Raw genomic sequence first — 23,085 nt, 5'->3', positions numbered from 1 at the left:
GACCACGTGGTGTCGCTGTGGGAGGCGCTGCGGGCTCAGGTGGCGGCCAGGCGGGAGCGGCTCCGGGCGCACCTGGAGCTGCAGCGGCTCCTGCGCGACCTGGAGCACCTGATGGGCTGGATGGAGGAGATGGAGGTGGGGAAGGGTCTGCGGGGGTTTAAGGGGGGTGGGATCCGGTTTTGGACACCCCCGGCCCTTGGTGACCCCTCCCCGTGTCCCCAGGTGAGGCTGCAGTCGCGGGATTTCGGGCAGCACCTGAGCCAGGTGGACGATCTGCTGCAGATCCACGCGCTGGTCGAGGGGGACGTGGCGGCTCAGGCTGAGAGGGTCCGGAGTGTGGGGGCGGCGGCCGAGCGCTTCCTCGGGGAGGGGGACGGTGAGTGACACCCCCCCAAAACTGGCACCCCCAAAATTGGCACCCCCGGGATGCCCTGGAACCCCCCCAAAGCCAGGGACACCTGAATGCCAGGATCCCAGCGCACCTGAGAGCCCCAAACTGGGACCGACCAGAACCCCAAAACGGACCCCTAAACCTCAAGACCCCCCCAAAACTGAGACCCCCCCCCAAAACACGGGACCCCTGAACCCCGTGACCTCCAAATCCCAGACCCCCAAACTTCGGGGTCTCCCAAATCTTTGCGATCGTTGAATCCCAGATCCTCCCACCCTCAGAAATGAGGATCCCCAAACTCTGCGCTGCTCAACCCTGGGGATTGCACACCCAAACCCTGCCACCCCCGGCGCTGCCCCGAGCCCCGCTGACCCCCTCCGGTGTCCCCAGGGTACCGCCCGTGTCCCCCAGAGCAGCTGCGGGCCCGAGTGGCCGCTCTGGAGCTCCGTTACCGGGGGCTCTCGGCGCTCTCTGCTCAGCGGCGCCTGCGGCTGGAGCGCTCCCGGCGCCTCTGGAAGTTCCTGTGGGACGCGGGCGAGGAGGAAGCCTGGATGAGGGAGCAGGAGCGGCTCCTGCGCTGCCCGGAGCTGGGCCGTGACCTGCCGGGGGCTCTGCGGATGCTCAGCCAGCTCGAAGCCATCCGAGGGGCGCTGGGGACGCGCGCGGCGCCGCTGGAGCAGCTGCTGGAGCGGGGCCGGGAGCTGCTGGCGCAGGGAGAACCCGACGGAGCCTCGGGATCCGCCACGGGAAGCGCAAAACCCGCGGAACCCGCTGCAGGAGCCGCCGCCAAATCCTCGGAACCCCCCACGGGAGCCCCGGAATCCGAGAGCGCATCCCCGAGACCCGCGGAATCCACGCGGGGACTCTCGGCACCGTCCACCGCCGCATCCTCGGAACGCCCCGACGGCTCAGCGGAACTCACCGCGGGACCCCCAGAAACCTCGGAGGGACCCCCGGGCCCCGCTGCCGCCTCCCCGGAGCCCGCGGCAGCCGTGTCCCGCCGGATCCGGGAGCTGCGGTCGCTCTGGGCGGCGCTGCCGGCGCTGGCCGGGGAACGGGAGCGGCGGCTCCGTGCGGCCGCGGGCCGGTTCCAGCTGGACGCGGAGGCCGCCGAGGCCGAGGCTTGGCTGGCGGCCGCCGCCCGGCGCCTGGCGGGGCCGGAGCTCGGGCACGACGAGAGATCGGCGGAGATGCTGGAGCGGCGGCTGCGGGAGCTGCAGGACGAGCTGCGGCGGCGGAAACCGGCGCTGGCGGCGCTGCGGGAACAAGCTCTGCCCGGGGATACCGCCGACGTTCCCGACGCGGTGCCGGGGCTGGCGGAGCGGCTGGAGGAGCTGGAACGGCGGCACCGGGAGCTGGAGGAGCGGGCGGAGCTGCGGCGCCTGGAGCTGCGGGACGCGCTGGGATTGTTCGCGGCGCGCAGCGAGGCCGACGCCTGCGCCCTCTGGGTGGGAGAGAGGGAGCAGTGGCTGCTCTCCATGGAAATTCCCGAGCGGATCGAGGACCTGGAGGTGGTGCAGCAGCGGTGAGCGCCCGTGTAAAATCCCAGCATCGTTCCCGGGAAGTTTTTGAAGTGCCGCGGTTGGGATTCCCTCAGGGATTTTTTTTTTCCCAAGAATACACGGGATCGCCCTGTCATTCCCCTTTTTCCTCAGGAGCTCTGCAGTATTCCCGTTATTCCTGCTTTTCCCAGCGTTCCCTGAATTCCTACCTCCACCACAACATCCCCAAGTGTTCCAGGTGTTCCCGTTTTCCCAGAATTTTCACTTCCAACACAGCCTTCCCTGCACTCTATGAGTTCTCACCTTGACCTGAGGTATTCCCAGCGCTCCCAAAATTCCCACCTCCAACACCGTATTCCCAGTGCTCCCAAAAATTCCCTCAATTCCCACCTCCAGCTCAGTATTCCCGGAACTTGGGGTACTCCCAGGATTTGTGGCATCCCCAGCTCGTTGCTGGAGTTTCCAGCGTTCCCTGAATTCCCGGTATTCCCGGTCATTCCCGGTGCTCCCGCAGGTTCGAGACGCTGGAGCCGGAGCTGGCGGCGCTGGCGGCGCGCGTGGCCTCCGTGGGCAGCGTCACCCGGGAGCTGCAGGGATCCGGGGACAGGAACCGGGAGAGCGCCCGGGAAACCTGGGAGCAGCTCCGGGACAGGTGGGGGCGGGCCCGGCGGGAATTCGGGCTGGATCCGGGCAGGGGTGGATTTTCCAGGAGCTCAGGGATGCTCCGGGTGGAAGGAGGTGTTCCAGGCAGGGTTGGGTTTTCCAGACTGGGATGGGTCCTCCAGACTGGGATGGGTTTTCCAGACTGGGATGGATTCTCCGGGCAGTCAGGGATGCTCCAGGGATGCAGGGAAGCGTTTTCCACACCAGGATACGCTGGGAAGGGATGAATTCTCCAGCCTGAGACACTCCAGGGATGGATTCTCGGGGCTGGAACACTCCAGGCAGACAGGGCTGGGTTTTCCAGGATGGAGATGAATTCTCCAGGCAGCTTTGAGGATACTTCGGGCAGTCAGGGATGCTCCAGAGATGCAGGGAGGGATTTTCCGGGCCGGGATGCTCTGGACAGGGGAGGATTCTCCACACTGGGACACTCCAGGGATGGATTTCCAGAGCGGGACGTTCCCCGGCCCCTGTCCCACCGTGCCCCGATCCCGCCCGTGCCAGGTGGGAGCGGTTCCGGGCTCTGGCCGAGAGCAAGAAGGTGGCGCTGACCGCGGCGCTGAACATCCACAATTTCCGCCTGGAATGCCACGAGACGCGGGGCTGGATGCGGGAGAAGACGGCGGCGATCGAGGCCACGCGGGCGCTGGGCCGGGACCTGGCGGGGATCACGGCGCTGCAGGGGAAACTGTCGGGGATGGGGCGAGACCTGGACGCCATCCAGGGAAAGCTGCGGGAGCTGCGGGCCGAGGGCGAGAAGCTGCAGCGGGAGCAGCCGGAACGAGCGGCCGAGATCGGCGAGGGGCTGGCGGCGCTGGAGCACGAGTGGGACGCGCTGCGCCGCTGCCACCGGAGCCGCGAGGAGTCCCTGGGGCAGGCGCGGCGGCTCCAGGGCTTCCTGCGGGACCTGGCGGCGCTCCAGGCCTGGCTGTCCCGCACGCGAGCGGCCGCGGGCTCCGAGGATGTCCCCGCGTCCCTGGCCGAGGCCGAGGGGTCGCTGCGGCAGCACGAAAGCCTCCGCACCGAGATCTCGCACTACGGAGCCGATTACCGGAGCGCCCGCGCCGCCGGCAGGGAGGTGACGCGGGGACAGACGGACGCGCAGAGCCTGTCCCTGCTCCAGCGCCTGGAAGCGCTGGACGCCGACTGGGAAGAGCTGGGCAAGGTGTGGGAGAAGCGGCAGCGGCTCCTGGCCCAGGCTGTGGCCTTCCACGTCTTCCTGCGGGACGCCAAGCAGGTGGAGGGGACGCTGGGGAAGCAGGTGAGGTGGGTCCGGGCAGTGCCGGGGGCTCCGGTGCCGTGCCGGTGCCGATCCCGGTCCCGGTGCGCAGGAACACGCGCTGGCGCACACGGAGATGCCGGACACGGTGCCCGGCGCGGAGGCGGCCGTCAGGAGGCTGGAGGAGTTCCTGGGAGCGCTGGACACCGGCGCCGAGCGCGTCCGGGCGCTCACGGACACCGGGAGGAAACTGCTGGACGAGGGCGGCGTCCACGCCGAAAAGGTGCGGGAGACGGTGGAGTCGGTGGAGAGCAGGTGAGGGAGAACCGCCCCGGTCCCGGCCCCCTGCCATCCCCTGGGAATGGGATCTCTCATCGCTCCCCGCGGCCCCGGCGCAGGCACCAGAAAATCCGGGAATCGGCCCAGGAGCTGCTGGGGCGGCTGCGGGATAACTGGGAGCTGCAGAAGTTCCTGCAGGACGGGCAGGAGGTGAGACGGGACCGGGATTGGGATCGGGATTGGGATCAGGGGTGGGCGGGGTTAGAATGGGGGTGGGATGAAGGTGAGAACTGGGCTGGGGCTGTGGGAGAGCCCCTGATCCATGTCCCTGTCCCTGTCCCCATTCCCGTCCCCGTTCCCAGCTGACGCTGTGGCTGAACGAGAAGCTGCCCGTGGCTCGGGACGTGTCCTACGAGGGCACCCGGGACCTGCAGGGCAAGTGGCAGAAGCACCAGGCCTTCGCCGCCGAGCTGGCGGCCAACCGGGGCTGGCTGGAGGCGCTGGAGAAGGTGGGGACGGGGGAAAACGGGGGGAAAACGGGATCCGGGAAGGGAAAGGTGGGGTATGGGAAGGGGAGAGTCACAAAGTTCCGTGGGTCCAACCTCAGCGGTTCCGTGGGTCCAGCCTCAATAGCTCTGCGGTTCCCCGGGTGAGGTTTCAATGATCTCACCATTCCACGGGTCCAATCTTCACCATTCCGTGGTTCCCATGGAGCCAAATCGTCACAATTATCCCCCAAATTCAGGGCATCAGCCTCCAGAATCCCTGGTGCCCTACACTGACCACCCCACGATGGTTTTGATGATTCCGTGGGTCCAGTTTCACTGATTCCATGACCCCCACGTGTCCAACCTTCACAATCCCGCAACTAAACGGGTCCAACCTTGAACACTGCCCACCCCACGGTTTTTTGGGTCCAACCACGACAGTTCCAGGGTCCAATTTCACTGATTCCATGACCCCCATGTGTCCAACCTCCACAATCCCACATCTAAACGGGTCCAGCTTGGAACAGTGACCACCTCATGATTTTTTGGGTCCAACCAGGACAGTTCCAGGGTCCAGTTTCACTGATCCCATGACCCCTATGTGTCCAACCTCCACAATCCCACAACTAAACGGGTCCAACTTTGAACAGTGACCACCTCATGATTTTTTGGGTCCAACCAGGACAGTTCCAGGGTGTCCCCCGTAACTCCCTGTGGTCATTCCCGTGTCCCGCAGGACGGGGAGCAGCTGGCGCGGGCTCGGCCGGCGCTGGCCGGACAGGTGACCGCTCCGCGGCAGGAGCTGCGGGCGCTCTGGGCGCAGGTGGAGGCGGCGGCGGCCGCCAAAGGCCGAGGTTTGGCCGAGGCGGCGCGGGCCGAGAGCTGTGCCCAGGCCTGTGCCCAGCTCCGCTCGTGGCTGGCCGGGGTCCGCGCACAGCTCCGCTCCGGACACTGCGGCCAGGACCTGACCAGCGTCGGCGTCCTGCTGACCCAGCACCAGGTCGGGGGACACGGGGACACGGGGACGGGGGGGGGGAAACAGGGCTGTAAGGGATGGGGGGAAGGTTTGGGATGTGGGGTTCAGGGTGAAGGTTTGGGGTGTGAAGGTTTTGGGGTGAAGGTTTGGGGTGTGGGGTTCAGGGTGAAGGTTTGGGGTGCTCAGGTTTTGGGGTGAAGGTTTGGGGTGTGGGATTTGGGTGAAGGTTTGGGGTGCTCAGGTTTTGGGGTGGGTTTGGGATGAAGGTTTGGGATACCCAGGTTTTGGGATGAAGGTTTGGGATGCTCAGGTTTGGGGTGAAGGTTTGGGGTGCTCAGGTTTGGGGTGAAGGTTTGGGGTGCTCAGGTTTGGGGTGAAGGTTTGGGGTGCAGGGTTCAGGAGAAGATTTGGGGTGTGGGGTTCGGATGAAGGTTTGGGGTGTGGGGTTTGGGTGAAAGTTTGGGGTGCTCAGGTTTTGGGGTGGGTTTGGGATACCCAGGTTTTGGGGTGAAGGTTTGGGGTGTGGGGTTTGGGTGAAGGTTTGGGGTGTGGGGTTCAGGGGAAGGTTTGGGGTGTGGGTTCGGGAGAAGGTTTGGGGTGCTCAGGTTTTGGGGTGGGTCTGGGATGAAGGTTTGGGATACTCAGGTTTTGGATGCAGGTTTAGGATGCAGGATCTGGGTTCAGATTTTGGATGTAGATTTTAGTCCTCACGTTTGGGAGCACAGTTTTGGGCTGAAGATTCTGGGGTTCAGGTTTTGGGGTGCAGATTTGGGGATGCGGGTTCAGGTTTTGGGGTGCAGTTTTGGGGCTGTGGGTCCGTGATTCAGCTTTCGGGGTTCAGCTTTCGGGGTTCAGCTTTCGGGGTTCAGCTTTCGGGGTGCATTTTGGGGCTCCCCCGGGGCTCCGTGACCCCCCGAACCCCTCAGCTGCTGGAGACGCAGGCGGCGCTGCGGGAGCAGGAGGTGGGCGCGCTGCGGGCGCAGGCCGGGGGGCTCAGCCCGGGACACCCCCGGAGCGCGGGGGTGCAGGAGCAGGTCCGGGAGCTGGAGCAGCAGTTCCGGGAGCTGCGGGAGCCGCTGCGGGAGCGCGGCCGGAGCCTGGCGGCCGCCAGGGAACTGCACCAGTTCCGCAGGGACCTGGAGGACGAGCTCGTGAGTGGGGGGACCCACCCGGGGCTGGTGCCGACCCCCGGGGACCCCCGGCCCTGACACCCCCGTTCCTGATCCCGAATCCTGGACCCCGAATCCCTGATCCTCTGCCCCGTTCCTGATCCCAAATCCCTGATCCCAAATCCCTGATCCCCTGCCCCATTCCTGACCCCAAATCCTGGACCCCGAATCTCTGATCCCAAATCTCTGATCCCAAATCTCTGATCCTCCCCCATTCCAACCCTGACCCCTCCCAGGATCTCTGAACCCCAAATTCTCTCCCCTGTGGCTCTCCTTGACCCCCAAATCCCTGAGTCCCCCCCCACAGCCCTGTCCCCGCAGTGTCCCGGACCCTAAATTACCCCAATGTCCCCCAATGACCACAATGTCCCCTCGTGTCCCTCGGTGACCCTGATGTCCCCCTGTGTCCCCTGGTGATGGCTATGTCCCCCCATATCCCCCGGTGACCCCAATGTCCCCCCATGTCCCCTGGTGACCCCGATGTCCCCCCATGTCCCCCGGTGACTCCAATGTCCCCCGGTGACCCCGATGTCCCCCCATGTCCCCCGGTGACCCCGATGTCCCCCGTGTCCCCAGCTGTGGGTGCAGGAGCGCCAGGCCCTGGCCATGTCCACGGACCACGGGAAGGACCTGCCCTCAGTGCAGCTGCTGCTCCAGAAGAACGAGGTGGCTCAGAGGGTCCCCAAATGTCCCCTTGTGTCCCCTGTGACCGTAAACTGCCCCATAGACCCCCTAACCCCCCCCAGGTTTCCCCATTGACTCCCCTATAGACCCCCTACCCCCCCCCCCAATTTCCCTCATGGACCCATAAACCCTCATAAACACCCCCCCAGACCCCCCAGACCCCCATAAACTGCCCCATAGACCCCCATGAACCCATAAACACCCCATAGGCCCCCATAAATCCCTCCTAGACCCCCCAATTCCCCTCATAGACCCCTCCATGAACCCATAAACACAACCGCAGACCCCCTGGATCCCCCAATTCCCCCCAATAAACCCCCATAAAGACCCCTGTAGACCCCCATGAACCCCTCTGAGACCCCCCAATTCCCCCTATAGACCCCTATAAACCCCCATAAACACCCCGTAGACCCCCAATCCCCCCAATTCCCCCCATAAAGACCCCCGCAGACCCCCACAAACCCCTCTGAGACCCCCCAATCTCCCCTCACACCCCCCCAAACCCCCTCCCCGTGACCCCAAATCCCCCCCTCCACCGCAGACGCTGCAGAAGGAGCTGCAGGGCCGCGAGCGCCGTGTCACCGAGCTGCTGGAGCGGGGGGTGCCCGGCTCGGGGGTCCCCGGCTCGGGGGTCCCCGGGGGGGTCCCGGCGCTGCGGGAGGCCTGGCGGGAGCTGCGGGCTCAGGCCACACGGAGACAGAAGCGCCTGGAGGCGGCTCTGGCCGCACAACGCTTCCTGCGGGACGCCGCGGCCGCCGAGGCGTGGCTGGGCGAGCGGGAGCTGCACATGCTGGCCCAGGACAAGGCCAAGGTGGGCCACAGGGGCTGGTGACACACCCCCCCGACTCTTGGGGACAGCGGTGTCACCGCCCCGCTCTGTCTGGGGGTGGTGGGGAGGGGGTCTGGGGGGGTTTGGGGGGGTTCAAGGGAGGTAGGGAAAGGGAGAGGGGGTCAGGGGGGATGTGGGGAGGGGTTTGGGGGGGTCTGTGATGGGTTAAGAGGCATTGGGAAGGGTTTTTTGGGGATTTGGGGGGTCTGTGATGGTTTAAGAGGCATTGGGAAGGGTTTTTTGGGGTGTCTGTGATGGGTTCAGGGGAATTGAGAAGGGTCTTTGGGGGGTTTGGGGGGGTCTGAGATGGGTTCGGGGGACTGGGAAGGATCTTTTGAGGGTTTTTGGGGGGTCTGTGGGGGGGCTGTGATGGGTTAAGAGGCATTGGGAAGGGGTTTCTTGGGGTCTGGGGGGGTCTGTGATGGGTTCAGGGGGTTGGGGAAGGGTCTTTAGGTGGTTTGGGGGGGTCTATGGGGGGTCAGAGGGGGAGCAGAGAATGTGGCAGGGGGTCGGGGGGCTGTGAGGAAGGTCTGTGGGGGTCAGAGGGTGATCTGAGGGGTCTGGGGGGTCTCTGGGGGCTCCACGGGGGGTCTAGAGAGGACCTCTGTGGGTCAGGCAGGATTAGAGCGGATTTATGGGGTGGGTCTGTGGTGGTCCGTGAGTGACCCGGCGGGACCAGAACCACGCAAAGGACCCTGTGGGGGGCAGGGGGGATGTCTGTGGGGTGGGGACAGCTCCGTGACGCCCCCGCGGTGTCCCCAGGACGAGCCGGGCGCTCAGGCCATGCTCAGCCGCCACCTGGGGCTGGAGCAGGAGCTGCGCGATTACGGCGGCGCCGTGGAGCTGCTGGCGGAGCAGGGCCGGGCCATGGCGGCCAGCGGCCACCCCGACGGGTGGGGACAGCGCGGGGACACCCCCGGCACCGGCAGCCCTGACGGCCCCGTCCCAATGCTCGCTGTCCCCTGAGGGGGCTCGGTGTCCTGGCCCCGTGTCCTCCGATGTCCCTGATGTCCCTGACACCGCTGTGGCCGTGTGCCCTGGTGATGCGGCTCCTCGGGTGACACTGCTGTGCCCGGTCCCTGATGTCCCCGGGTGACACTGCTGTCCCCTGTCCCCTGGTGATGCTGCTCCTCGGGTGACGCTGCTGTCCCCAGTTCCTGATGTCCCCGTGTCCCCGGGTGACCCCACTGTCCCCGAGTCCCTGGGGTGACACTGCTGTGCCCTGTCCCCTATGTCCCCGTGTCCCTGGTTTCCGATGTCCCCGAGTCTCTGGGGTGACCCCGCTGTCCCCTGTCCCCATGTCCCCGGGTGACCCCACTGTCCCCTGTCCCCGCTGTCCCCTGTCCCCGATGTCCCCGTGTCCCTGGGGTGACCCCGCTGTCCCCGGGTGCCCCGCTGTCCCCTGTCCCCGTGTCCCCGTGTCTCTGGGTTCTGATGTCCCCGGGTGACCCCGCTGTCCCCTGTCCCCGTGTCTCTGGGTTCTGATGTCCCCGTGTCCCCGGGTGACCCCGCTGTCCCCTGTCCCCGATGTCCCCGTGTCCCCGGGTGACCCCGCTGTCCCCGGGTGACCCCGCTGTCCCCTGTCCCCCGTCCAGCGAGCGGCTCCGTGCCCGTGCCGCGCAGGTGCAGCGTCTCTACGCGGGGCTGTGTCACCTGGCCGGGGACCGCAGGGCCACCCTGCAGGGCCACCACCGGCTGTGCCAGCTGCGCAGGGACCTCGATGACCTGGAGCAGTGGATCTCGGAGCGGGAGGTGGTGGCGGCGTCCCGGGAGCTGGGGCAGGACTTCGAGCACGTCACGGTGAGGGGACACTGAGGGGACACGGGTGTGGGGACACTGAGGGGACACCAGAGGGACACAGGCACTGCGACACTGAGGAGTCCCTGTGTCACCTCAGCGCCAGGTGGTCTGCAGGTCATCTTGACGCTGGGAGGGTCCTTGTGTCCCCCTGTCCCCTGGGGAGGTGCCTGACCCCGGCGTGTCCCATGTCCCCTGGAGTGTCCCCTGTCACCATGAGTCCCCCTGAATCCCTGTGTCCCCCTGACCCTGGCATGTCCCATGTCCCCTGAAATGTCCCCTGTCACCATGAGTTCCCCTGAATCCCTATGTCCCCCCAACCTCGGCATGTCCCATGTCCCCTGGAATGTCCCCTGTCACATGAGTCCCTTTGACTCCCTGTGTCCCCCTGACCCCAGCGTGTCCTGTGTCCCCCCTGTCCCCGTGAGCTCCCCATGACCCTGGCATGTCCCATGTCCCTGGAATGTCCCCTGTCACCATGAGCCCCCCTGACCCCGGCGTGTCCCATGTCCCTGGAATGTCCCCTGTCACCATGAGCCCCCCTGACCCCGGCGTGTCCCGTGTCCCCCTGTCCCCGTGAGCCCCCCTGACCCTGGCATGTCCCATGTCCCTGGAATGTCCCCTGTCCCCGTGAGTCCCCCTGACGCCGGCGTGTCCCGTGTCCCCGCAGCTGCTCCGGGACAAGTTCCGCGAGTTCTCCCGGGACACGGGAGGGCTGGGCCAGGAGCGGGTGGACGCGGCCAACGCGGCGGCGGCGGCGCTGATCGCCGGGGGCCACCCCGAGCGCGCCGCGGTGGCCCAGTGGCAAGCGGGGCTCAACGAGGCCTGGGCCGAGCTGCTGGAGCTGGTGGCCACCCGAGCCCAGGAGCTGGCCGCCGCCCACGACCTGCAGCGCTTCCGCCGCGACGCCCGGCAGGTGCTGGCGCAGCTCCGCGACAAGGCGCGGCAGGTGCCCGAGGAGCTGGGCCGCGACCTGCGGGCCGCAGAGGGGCTGGAGAGGCAGCACCGAGCCTTCGAGCACGACGTGCAGGCCCTGAGCGCACAGGTGAGGGGACAGGGGAGGGGACAGGGGAGGGGATGAGGAGAGGTGAGGGGTGGGACAGGTGAGGGGACAGGGACAGATAAAGAGACAGGTAAGGGGCAGGTGAGAGACATGCTGCGGTGCAGGAGGTGGCTGTGAGTGGGATATGTCACCTGTCCCACCTGTCGGCAGGTGACAGCTGTCCAGGAGGCTGTGGGCCGCCTGTCCCTTGTCACACCTGTCCCATGTCCCACCTGTCCCATGTCACCCATGTCACACCTCTCCGCAGGTGACGGCCGTGCAGGAGGCTGCGGGCCATCTGTCCCGTGTCACACCTGTCCCATGTCACACCTGTCCCATGTCACACCTGTCACGCCTGTCCCATGTCACACCTGTCCCATGTCACACCTGTCCCATGTCACCCATGTCCCACCTGTCCGCAGGTGACAGCCGTGCAGGAGGCTGCGGGCCGTCTGTCCCGTGTCATATCTGTCCCATGTCACCCATGTCACACCTGCCCGCAGGTGACAGCTGTCCAGGAGGCTGCGGGCCGTCTTCTGTCCCATGTCACACCTGTCCCATGTCACCCATGTCCCACCTGTCGGCAGGTGACGGCCGTGCAGGAGGCTGCAGGCCGTCTGTCCCATGTCACACCTGTCACACCTGTCCCATGTCACACCTGTCCCACCTGTCCCATGTCACACCTGTCCCACCTGTCGGCAGGTGACAGCTGTCCAGGAGGCTGCGGGCCGTCTGGCCGCGGCGTACGCGGGCCCGCGGGCCGAGGAGCTGCGGGCTCAGGAAGGCGCCGTGGCCGCGGCCTGGGCCGAGCTCCGTGGGCGCTGCCAACGCCGCCGCCGCCTGCTCGGGGACACGGTGGAGCAATTCCGCTTCCTCCGCGCCGCCCGCGACCTCCGCCTCTGGATGGACGGGATGCACCTGCAGCTGCAGGCCCGCGAGCGGCCCAGGTGCGACACCGCGGGGACACGGGGACACCGCGGGGAGGTGGGAGCATCGCTGGGACACGGGACGTTTGGGGACATGGGGACACACAGGGGTGTGGGGACACTGCGGGGACACACAGGGGTGTGGGGCTGCGCAGTGACTATGGGGACACAGCAGGGACATGGGACGTTTGGGGACATGGGGACACACAGGGACACACCAGGGTGTGGGGACACTCGAGACACAGAGGGACATGCGGACCCTGTGGGGAGGTGGGAACATCGCTGGGACATGGGGACATGGAGATGTGGGGACACACAGGGACATGGGGACACTGCAGGGACATGGGGGACATGGGGACACAGGGACACAGAGCAACATGGGGACACTGCGGGACACATGGGGATGTGGGGACACACAGTGCCTGTGGGGACACGGGGACAGCCCTGGGATGTGGGGACACTACAGGGATATGGAGGGGACACAAGGGCATGGGGACACCGCGGGGACACACGGGGACACACATGGGAATACGAGGACAGCCCTAGGGACACCGCAGTGACCCCAGCACGGGGCTGTGACATCAGCCACTCTGGTGGCCCAGCCCTGCCCGCTGCTCCCAGGTGAAGCCGGGATGTCCCCGTGGTGACCCCAGGTGTCCCCATGGTGACCTCCCGGTGTCCCTGTCCCCTCAGGGATGTCACCGCGGCCGAGCTGCTGATCCAGCAGCACCAGGGGCTGCGGGCGGAGCTGGAGGCACGGGAGGGCTCCTTCGGCGCCTGTGTGGCCGCGGCCACCGCGCTGCTGCAGCGCGGCCACCACGACGCCGACAAGGTGGGACACGCCTGTCACCGTGTCACCGTGTCCCTGTCCCTGCGTCTCCACCCTTGTCACTGTCCCCGAGTGCCCAGCCCCACGTCCCTCATGCAAATCTTGGTCTCCACGGTGCTGTCCCCATCCCATGTCCCTGTGTCCCAACCCCAGCCCTGGATCTCTGTCCCCATCCTGTCCCTCGTCCCTGTCCTTCTGTCCGTGTGTCCCCAGCTTTGTCCTCACGGCTGTCCCGTGTCCCCGCAGCTGTCCCAGGAGCTGGCCGAGCTCCAGGAGCGCCGCAGGGACATCGGGGAGCGCTGGCAGGACAAGCTGGAGTGGCTGCAGACTGGTGAGGACTGGGGGGCCCCACGTGTCCCCCCCCTCTGTGTCCCCTTCATGTCCCTCCATGTCCCCTGGGCCAGGCTCAGGTGCTGCCCCCACCCAGAAGGTGCAAAGGGGGTGTCCCTGTCCCCTGATGTCCCCTCTCAGTGCCTGAGGGTGGCTCAGGGGTGGCTCAGGGATGTCCCTGTCCCCTGATGTCCCCTCTCAGTGCCTGGGGGTGGCTCAGGGGTGTCCCTGTCCCTTGGTGTCCCCTCTCAGTACCTGTGGGTGGCTCGGGGGTGGCTCAGGGGTGGCTCAGGGATGTCCCTGTCCCCTGGTGTCCCCTCTCAGTGCCTGTGGGTGGCTCGGGGGTGGCTCAGGGGTGGCTCAGGGGTGGCTCAGGGGTGTCCCTGTCCCTTGGTGTCCCCTCTCAGTACCTGTGGGTGGCTCGGGGGTGGCTCAGGGGTGGCTCAGGGCTGTCCCTGTCCCCTGATGTCCCCTCTCAGTGCCTGGGGGTGGCTCAGGGGTGGCTCAGGGGTGGCTCAGGGGTGTCCCTGTCCCTTGGTGTCCCCTCTCAGTACCTGGGGGTAGCTCAGGGATGTCCCCTCTCAGTGCCCAGGGGTGACAGAGGGGTGTCCCTGTCCCCTGATGTCCCCTCTCAGTACCTGTGGGTGGCTCGGGGGTGGCTCAGGGGTGTCCCTGTCCCCTGATGTCCCCTCTCAGTGCCTGGGGGTGACTCAGGGGTGGCTCAGGGGTGTCCCTGTCCCTTGGTGTCCCCTCTCAGTACCTGTGGGTGGCTCGGGGGTGGCTCAGGGGTGTCCCTGTCCCCTGATGTCCCCTCTCAGTACCTGTGGGTGGCTCAGGGGTGGCTCGGGGGTGGCTCAGGGGTGTCCCTGTCCCCTGATGTCCCCTCTCAGTGCCTGGGGGTGGCTCAGGGGTGTCCCTGTCCCCTGATGTCCCCTCTCAGTGCCTGTGGGTGGCTCGGGGTTGGCTCGGGGGTGGCTCAGGGGTGTCCCTGTCCCCCCGGTGCCCCCCCGGTGACAGTCCCCGTGTCCCCAGTGCTGGAGGTGCTGGTGTTCGGGCGGGACGCGGCCACGGCCGAGGCGTGGCTGGCCAGCAGAGAGCCCCTGGCCCGAGCCCCCGAGCTGGGCTCCAGCCTGGCCGAGGCCGAGACCCTCCTCAAACGCCACCAGAGCTTCCAAAAGGCCGCCGCCGCCTGGGACGAGAGATTCGCTGCCCTGAGCCGCCTCACCACGGTGGGGACACCAGGGGACACGTTGGGGACATGGGGGGGACATGGAGGGGAAAAATGGGGGAAATGGGGAGGAAATGGGGCGGACATGGGGAGAAGGAGATGGGGACATTGGGGACATCAGGGACACGGGAGGACGTGGGGGAGGAATGAGAGGAGAATGAAGGGAAATGGGGAGAGGGACGTGGGGACATCAGGGACATGGGGAGGAGGACACGGGGACATTGGGGACATGGGAGGACACAGGGAAATGGGGAGAGGAATACAAGGGGGAAAAAGGGGCACAGGGAGGGGGACAAAGGGGGACTTGGCAAGGACAAGGGGGAAGGGGGGCCACTGGAGTCACTGTGACACCAAGGGGACACAGCGTGGGACGGTCCCTGTGTCACCTCCGTGCCCCGGGGGGGTCCCTGTCACCGGAGTGTCGCTGACCCCTCCCGACCCCCGCAGCTGGAGGAGAAGGAGCGGCGGCGGCGCCAGGAGGAGGAGGAGGAGGCGGCGAGGAAGCTGCAGCCCCCCGAGCCCCCCCCGGCCCCGGCCGAAGTCGGGGGGACGCCCCCGGGGGTGGTCCCCGAGAGCCCGGATGGGGGAGGGGGCGGGGAGGGGCAGAGGTGAGGGGGGGAGGGGAATTTGGGGGGTACATTGAGGTTTTGGGGGGTTTGGGAGACCCCCGGGATTAGGGGACATTGAGGGGACACCCATGGGGGGGGCCGGGAGGGGCTGTGGGATATGGGCAAGAGGGTCTAGGGGTGACAAGGGGGTGTCCCCTGTGTCCCCACCCCCCCTCCCCCAGGGTCCCCACCCCCCAGAGCCGCCCCCCGGAGCCCCCGGCCCTCAACGGGATCCGCCCCGACAGCGCCGCGGGCCAGGTGAGCCCCCGAGCCCCCGGAATGTGGGGGGACACCCCCGGGCCGCTCTGTGGGACCCCCCCTCACCGCTGTCCCCATCCCCAGGTCCCCAAAGGGGCACAGGAGGGGGGGCCCGGCCAGGGGGGGGTGGCGGCCACGCTGCCCCCCCGCGCCCCTCCCCCACCAGAGACCCTCGAGGGGGGGCTGTGCCGGAAACAGGAGCTGGAGGCGCCCGGCAAGAGAGCCACCAACAGGTCAGGGGACACGCTGGGGACACCCTGGGGACACTCTGGGGACACTCCGGGGACATGGCACGGCCTTGGGGACACGCTGGGGACACCCTGGGGACACTCTGGGGACACTCTGGGGACATGGCACGGCCTTGGGGACACCCTGGGGACACCCTGGGGACATGGTCCAGCCTTGGGGACATGCCCTTGGGACACCCTGGGGACACCCTGGGGACATGGTCCGGCCTTGAGGTCACCGTGGGGACATGGTCCGGCCTTGGGGACATGCCCTTGGGACACCCTTGGGACACCCTGGGGACATGCCCTTGGGACACGCCCCAGTCTTGGGGACACCTTGGGGACACCGTGGGGACATGGCCCGGCCTTGGGGGACACCCCTTGGGGACACCCCATTGATGACCACGTCCCTTTGCACATCCCCACACAGGCCACGCCCTCTATGTAACCACACCCCTTATTTGGCATCATAACCACGCCCACACAACCCCACCCTGCCATGGCCACGCCCATCAAGTACCACACCCCTCCCTTAAAGTCCCAACGGCCCCAAAGGTCCTGGCAGCGCCCGGGATGTGTCCTGAGGGGTGGGGGTCCCCAAAGACCCCCCCGTGACCCCCCCTGACCCCCCAGGTCCTGGCAGAGCCTGTACTGCGTGTTGCGGGGCGGGGCCCTGAGCGTGTTCAAGGACGCGCGTGGGGCGGGCGCGGGGGTCCCGTATCACGGAGAGCCCCCCACGCCCCTGCGCGGGGCCCGCTGCCACCCGGCCACCGCCTACCGCAAACGGAAACACGTCTTCAGGCTGGGGTACGGGGGGAATGGGGGGAAATTGGGGGGAGAATGGGGGGAAATTGGGGGGGAAGTTTGGGGGAGAATGGGGGGAAAATGAGGAGGGAAATTGGGGAAAATTGGGGGGAAATTTGAGGGAAAATTGGGGGGAAATTTGGGGGAGAATTGGGTGGCAGTGGGGAAAAAGAGGGAGGAGATGGGGGAAAATGTGGGGAAAATTGGGGAGAACTGGGGGGGGAAATGCAGGAGAAAATGGGGAGGAGATGAGGGGAAAATGCAGAGGAAGATGAGGGGAAAATGGGGGTAAAATGAGAAGGAGATGGGGGAAAATGAAGGGAGAATGAGGGACGGGAAGTGGGAGAAAAAACGTGGGGAAATGACGAAATAAATGGGAGGAAAAGGGAGAAGAAAATTGGGAATAATGCGGCGGATGCGCGGGGAGATGGGTAAAAATAGGATGAACATGTGGGAAAAATGAGGGGGGCACGAAGGGCTTGGGGGGTCCCGGTGGCTGATCCCGGGCACCCCCCCAGGCTGAGCGATGGGAAGGAATTCCTGTTCCAGGCTAAAGACGAGGTGAGACCCCCGCCCCCCCTTGTCCCCTCAATGTCCCCTCAATGTCCCCTGACCCCTCCGGTGTCCCCAATGTCCCCGTGTCCCCTCCCCAGGCCGATATGGCTCTGTGGCTCCGGGGCATCGAAGCCGCCGCCGGGGCCGCTCTTGGCCCGGGGGGGCCCCGGGACATCTCGGGGGTCGCCGGGGGTCCCCCCAAAGGGATGTCGCGGGCTCTGAGCCTCCCCCCGGTGCCCCCGCCCGCCGACGGAGCCCCCCGACCCCGCGAGCCCAAGGAGAGGGAGAAACGCTTCAGCTTCTTCAAGAAGAACAAGTAGAATTTGGGGGTCCCGCAGCCGACGGAGGGACACGGGGGGGGGGTCCCCATGGGGGGCTGAGTGTCCCCTCCCCGTTTCCAGTGATGTCACCGCGCTGTCCCCACCGCAATAAAGTGATTGGAGACAGAGACTGGGGGGTCTGAGTGTGCTGGGGAGCGCGGACTGGGAGGGACTGGGAAGGCGTGGGGTGTGGATAGGGGCGGGGTTGGGATGCAAATTAAATTGAGGCGCGGGTGGCGGTGGGATAAGGATGGAGTTCACGGGTGGGTGGGATTGGGAAGGGAAGGGAAGGGAAGGGAAGGGAAGGGAAGGGAAGGGAAGGGAAGGGAAGGGAAGGGAAGGGAAGGGAAGGGAAGGGAAGGGAAGGGAAGGGAAGGGGCCGGTTTCGGACTAGGAGAGGCGTTCGGGAGCGGCCGAGGCGGCGCACCCCAGTGCTCCCAGTACGAACATCACCGCTCCCAGTGCTCCCAGTCCGGATCGCAACGCCCCCAGTACCTCCAGCACTACCAGTGCCCCAATACCCCCAGCGCCCCGAGTATTCCCAGCGCTCCCAGTGACCCCAGTACAGGGTCCAGCGTTCCCAGTCCGGCTCCCAGTGCTCCCAGTCCGGCTCCCAGTGCTCCCAGTCCAGCTCCCAGTGCTCCCAGTACAGCTCCCAGCGTTCCCAGTCCGGCTCCCAGTGCTCCCAGTCCGGCTCCCAGTGCTCCCAGTCCAGCCCCGGACACGCCCCCTCATCAATGACCCGCCCCCCCGCAGCAGCGTTATGCACCGCTCCTCCCCTCGCCCCGCCCCCTCTTCCTGATTGGCTGCGATCCCTCAGTGGGCGGGTTCACCTGGCGAATCGATGACCTCACGCTGCGGCGTTTGACGGACAGCTCCGGCGGCCAATGAGCGCGCGGGAGGCGGGGCGGGGCCGGGAGACGCCGCCGCCATTTTGTGAGCAGCGCGCGGCGGACGGGGCAGGTGGGGGCGGGGGCGGCCCGCGGGGGTTTCGGGACCGGGGCTCGGGACCGGGAACCGGGGGGGAAACACGGGCCACGCCCGGCCATGGCCCCGCTGAGGCGCCCGCTGGCCTCGGGGGATGCAATCCGGGAGGGTTTGGGAGGGTCTCGGGCCTGTGGACGGGAGAGGAATGAGGGGGGGTCTGAGAGAGCTGAGGGGTCTCAGGCCTGAGGGAGGGTCTCTGCCCCGGGGAGGATAAAGAAGGGTCTGGGGGGGATCTGAACCCTGATGGGTTTTGGGGTTCGGGGCGTGGCTCTGCCCTGTGGGGGTGCACAGAGTTTTGGGGTGTTTGGGGGCCCTGCACTGCAGCAGAAGGGGTGTCAGAGATTTAGGTAGATTTTCGCGGTTTCAAAGGTTTAAGGTGGTTTTTGGGGTGGGAGAGGCTTAAGGTGGTTTTTTTGGGGGGTGTTTGTGGGCACAGTGTAGGAGTGGGACAGCAGAGCTTTGGGGTGTGTATTTTGGGGGGCTCTTGGGATGTTTGAGGTTCTGCCCTGAAGGATCAGGAACAAAATTTGGGGCTGTGCTCTGTGAGAGGGCCTCAGCCCTGGGGGCCACAGTGAGGTTCAGGGTTATTGAGGAGATTTGGGGTGTTTGGGGCTATGCCCTGAATGAGCAGGGGCAGAGTTTTGGGGTGTTTATGTGAGCAGATTCGGGATCTTTGGGGCTACAGCCCCAGGGACACAATGCAGATGTTGGGGGGCTTTATTTGAATGGTGTCTGGGGACCCAGCCCTGGGCACAGACACAAAGGTTTGGGGGATTTGAGGAGGATTTAGGGGATTTGGGGGCACAGCCCTGGGCACGCCACACAGAGATTTGGGGTGTTTATTTGGTGTTTTCAGGGGCACAGCTTCAGAGGTTTGAGATGTTTGAGGATGATGTAGTGTGTTTGGGGACACAGCCCTATGCACACAGAGGTTTGGGGTGATTCGGGGCATTTTTGGGCACAGCCTTGAGCACAAACACTGAGGCTCAGGCTGTTTCTAGGGGGGTTTTGGGGCTGTTTGTGGACAGGCAGAGCTTTGGGGACATACACTGAAGTTCAGGCTGTTTCTCGGGGGGGTTTTGGGGCTGTTTCTGGGGGGGTTGGAAGCCGCCGGGGGCTCACCGCGGCGCTGTCCGGTGCAGGCGGGTCGCGATGGTGAAGCTGTTCATCGGGAACCTGCCGCGGGAGGCGACGGAGCAGGAGATCCGCTCCCTGTTCGAGCAGTACGGGAAGGTGCTGGAGTGCGACATCATCAAGAACTACGGCTTCGTGCACATCGAGGACAAGACGGCGGCCGAGGACGCCATCCGCAACCTGCACCACCACAAGCTGCACGGCGTCTGCATCAACGTGGAGGCCAGCAAGAACAAGAGCAAGGCCTCCACCAAGCTGCACGTGGGCAACATCAGCCCCGCCTGCACCAACCTGGAGCTGCGGGCCAAGTTTGAGGAGTATGGCCCCGTCATCGAGTGTGACATCGTCAAGGACTACGCTTTCGTGCACATGGAGCGGGCCGAGGATGCCGTAGAAGCCATCCGGGGGCTGGACAACACCGAGTTCCAAGGTGAGGCACACGGGGCTGGGCGGTGGGAGGGCTCCGGGGTTCCTGGCGGACGTTCCCGCCAGCCCCAGCTCTGGGGTCGATCGCAGATGTGACCACAGCTGGCTCTGCGGGGCCCTAAACTGCCCTCGGGGCTCTGGGGTTGGTGACGGTTGGTGCCCGCCCCGCCGCAGCTCCCGGGGGCCGCCCGCACGGCGCGGCCGGAGCGAGGGCTCGGGCTCGGGGGCTCTGGGCCGGGGAGGACGGGACTGACCCATCTCTGATTAACCAGCACGGCCGCCCCGCAGGAGGACCCCGACGGCGACGTCCTGTGCCGGGCCGGAGCAGCGGGTGACGCCAGGCTGCCGCCCGCCCTTGTAGCCTTGCCCAGCCTGGTAAGAGGGTGACGGAGGCGCCCGACCCCGCGCCCGGCGTCGCTCGGGCGCTCGACGGGGCCGAGCGGCCGGACTCGAGCCGCGGCGCTGGCGGCGGTGATGGCGAGCGCGTCTCCCGGCCGGGTGCTCAGGGCGGCGTCCGGCGCTTCACCCGCGCGGCGGCGGGGCCGGGGCGGGCGCTCCCGGAGCTGCTGGGGCTCCACACGTCCCGCCGCCCCCGTTCCGGGCCTTTCCCAAACAAACATGGACCCAGCCGGGCCGGCTGCGCCCAGAGCTGTCCCGGCCTCGTCCGCGCTTGGCTTTGCCTCGTGCTGCGCTCAGGCCGGGCCCCGTTCTCTCCGGGGCGTTTCCTGGTGTCGCATCCCTCTCGCCGCCGCTCCGGCGTTTTTCGGCGCGAAGCTTTGCCGTCACACGGGGCCGGCAGTGCCGGGTCCCACCCCGGGCTGCCGGGGCTTTGCCAGGCCGGCCGGCACGGCCGCGTTCGGCCCTGGCAGCACGTCCCGGTCGGCCGCTGTCCAGCGTCCATCTGGCAGCTCACGCTCGGTCCTGCGGCGGCTCCTCCCGCGCCGGTGGCTGCGGAGGGCTGGGGGGGCGGCAGCCGGTCCCGTCCCGTCCCGCCGGTGCCCTGGCACGGCCGCACTGACCCTGCCTCTCGCGTCTCTCCCCAAGGCAAGCGGATGCGCGTGCAGCTGTCCACCAGCCGGCTGCGGACGGCGCCCGGGATGGGAGACAAGAGCGGCTGCTACCGCTGCGGGAAGGAGGGGCACTGGTCTAAGGAGTGCCCGGTCGATCGCCCGGGGCAAGTGGCGGACTTTGCCGAGGCCTATAACGAGCAGTACGGAGCCGTGCGCACTCCCTACACCGCGGGCTATGGGGAGACCGTGTATTACGATGAGGCCTACGGCGGGATGGCCGACTACTACAAGCGCTACCGCGTCCGCTCCTACGCCACGGCCTCGGCGTACGACGCCTACGCCGAGCAGGACCATGGCCCAGTACTCCCAGTACGCCCAGTACTCCCAGGTCCAGTCCTCGGCCATGGCCGCCACCACGGCCATGGCCGGCCGCATCCCCACCACCTTAGACGCGTACGACCGAGCGCTGCTGCCCACTCCGGGCGCGGCGGCCGCCGTCGCCGCCGCCGCCGCCACCGCCGCGGCCGCCGCCGCGTCCTCCACGTATTACACCCGGGACAGGAGCCCCCTGCGCCGCACGGCCGCCGCGGCCAGCACCGTCGGAGAGGCGTACACGTACGAGCGTGGGCAGCTGTCGCCCGTCTCCTCGGTGGGCCCGGGCGTCCCTCTACGACATGCAGCGCTTTCGGGCGGGACCCGTACGCGGACCGGGCGCGATACTCCGCCTTTTGAGCCGGAGGTGAGCGCGTTGGCGGCTCTCGGCACGGCGGGGGGGCCCCGCTGCCGGTGCTCCCAGTTGTGCAGGTCAAGCTCGAGGCGGGTGACGGGTCACGGTGACACGGACAGGGCCCGCGGGCGTTAAAGCCCGGCCGTGGCGAGGAGGCGCCGTGGTGAGCGGGGCGGTGCCGGTGTCTCTCTCACGGCTGTAACTCACGTTCCTGCCGGGCCGGGCGCTGCCCCGGCAGTCCCTGCGGGGTGGGGGGTTCCCACAGAGCCCCCGGCCCCAGGGCAGCTCCTGCCCACACGGGCTGTGGGCCGGAGCCCCGCCGCCGCTCCACGTCAGGACTCTGTTGCTGCCAGGAAGCCGCAGCTCCCCGGGGCGCCGAGGCTCGGCAGGGCTCCGGATCAGCCCCGCGGGCACCTGCGCCAACTCCTCTTTTCTCTTACAGGTAAGATTTGTGCGGCTGGACGTCGGGGTCCCGTCGCACGCCGACTCGGCGCCGCGCGTCTCGGGCCGCGCCGGGTGCCACCGCCGCCGCGTGCCACTCCCGGGCCCGTTCCTTACGGACACGCGGCTCGTCCTCAGCCCGGGCAGGATTAGCTCAGCCCCTCCCTCAGCTTCCCCGCCCCCCTGGGCAGGATTTTGCTTTTCCAGGTAGTTTTTGGGTCCCCACCCCGGGCTCAGGTGTGAGCGCGCAGCCGCAGCCGTCCCCCAGCGCCAGCTTTGCTTTGCTTCGCCGCCCCCTCGCTCCCCCGGAGCGCTTCCCGAGTCGTCGTTTTGCCTTTTTTTTTTTATTTTCTCCTTTATTTTTTTTAAGAGGGTGGATAATCCAGTGGTAGGTTTTTTCCCCAACGCCGTAGCTGAACGGAGGCCGCCGCGCCGGTGGGGGTGGAACCCCCCGAGTGATTAGAGTCCCCCGACCCCACTTTCCGGTAAAATAAAACTCAAAATTTTTAACAAATGGCGCTGGCTCCACCCCCACTTCTTTCTGTGCACTAGAGTCCCCTCAGAGCACGCCGTGGAACCTTCTGGACTCCCTGGTGCTGCCTGTGCTCTGCCAGCACAAACTGGAGCCCCCAGGGAGGGGCTGCTGCAAATGGGGGCACCCCCTGAACAGTCCAAGGGCCCCCCAAAGGGGCTCTAAGGGGTAACAGAGGGGCTTCAACCCTCAGCTCTTCCTCCTCCTCATGGGTGGCAGGAGCTGCCACTTAACCTGTCCAGGGCTAATTAGTCCCCTGACTGCCTCGTTTGTCCCCAGACTGGTTCATTTTGTCCCCAAAGTGGCTTGTTTGTCTCCAGATGCCCTCCTGCCTCTTGGTGTTCGTTAATTAAGGCCATTAACCCAGGATGTACCTTTGGTGATGCTGCCAGTTCTTCCTCCCCAGCGCCGATGGGTGCCATGGTCACCCGTGGGCGCTGCCATTGTCACACCTGGGGACTCAGGGCCAGGCCCAGGTGCAGCCACCTTGGGAAGGAGGGGAGAAGCGTCTGACTGCCTGCCTGGCTAATTACCGCAGTGGTTAATGAGCCTTGGTCCTCCTTCCTGTGGCGCAGCCAGGACTGGGCTGTGACTTTCCCTGGGGAGGGGTGGGGACAGGCAGCGCCTACAGGAACGGTCACGGTGGTGACAGTGGTGACAGTGATACCTGGGGATGGCACGCACATCCCCACCCCAGCTCTCGC

The 23,085-nt window shown here is 66.7% G+C and overlaps 2 protein-coding genes across 2 annotated transcripts; both read left to right on the top strand.

The window, feature by feature from the left end:
* Positions 1-50: 50 nt before the first annotated feature.
* On the top strand, positions 51-17,175 carry LOC136374789 (spectrin beta chain, non-erythrocytic 2-like; the record flags this gene model as incomplete). Its single annotated transcript, XM_066340185.1, has 25 exons — positions 51-135; positions 223-376; positions 782-1,916; positions 2,408-2,545; positions 3,061-3,817; positions 3,888-4,090; positions 4,174-4,264; positions 4,417-4,563; positions 5,279-5,542; positions 6,445-6,669; positions 7,264-7,353; positions 7,913-8,182; positions 8,963-9,093; positions 9,796-10,000; positions 10,668-11,042; positions 11,742-11,986; positions 12,659-12,797; positions 13,041-13,125; positions 14,157-14,353; positions 14,800-14,960; positions 15,143-15,218; positions 15,303-15,451; positions 16,079-16,252; positions 16,768-16,810; positions 16,903-17,175. Coding segments are annotated over 25 exons (5,761 nt in total), but the record flags the coding sequence as incomplete, so codon positions are not given.
* Positions 17,176-18,015: 840 nt separating this feature from the next.
* Positions 18,016-21,413, top strand: LOC136374791 (RNA-binding protein 4B-like). The gene is given in 6 exon segments (XM_066340188.1): positions 18,016-18,087; positions 19,254-19,675; positions 20,716-21,029; positions 21,031-21,333; positions 21,335-21,364; positions 21,366-21,413. Coding segments are annotated over 5 exon segments (1,107 nt in total). The 5' UTR covers positions 18,016-18,087; positions 19,254-19,263.
* Positions 21,414-23,085: the final 1,672 nt, after the last annotated feature.

Source organism: Sylvia atricapilla, unplaced genomic scaffold (assembly GCF_009819655.1).
Source record: "Sylvia atricapilla isolate bSylAtr1 unplaced genomic scaffold, bSylAtr1.pri scaffold_128_arrow_ctg1, whole genome shotgun sequence".
Taxonomy (NCBI): Eukaryota; Metazoa; Chordata; class Aves; order Passeriformes; family Sylviidae; genus Sylvia; species Sylvia atricapilla.
Note: the sequence above shows the minus strand (reverse complement) of the source record. Positions and strands in the feature narration are given on the sequence as shown.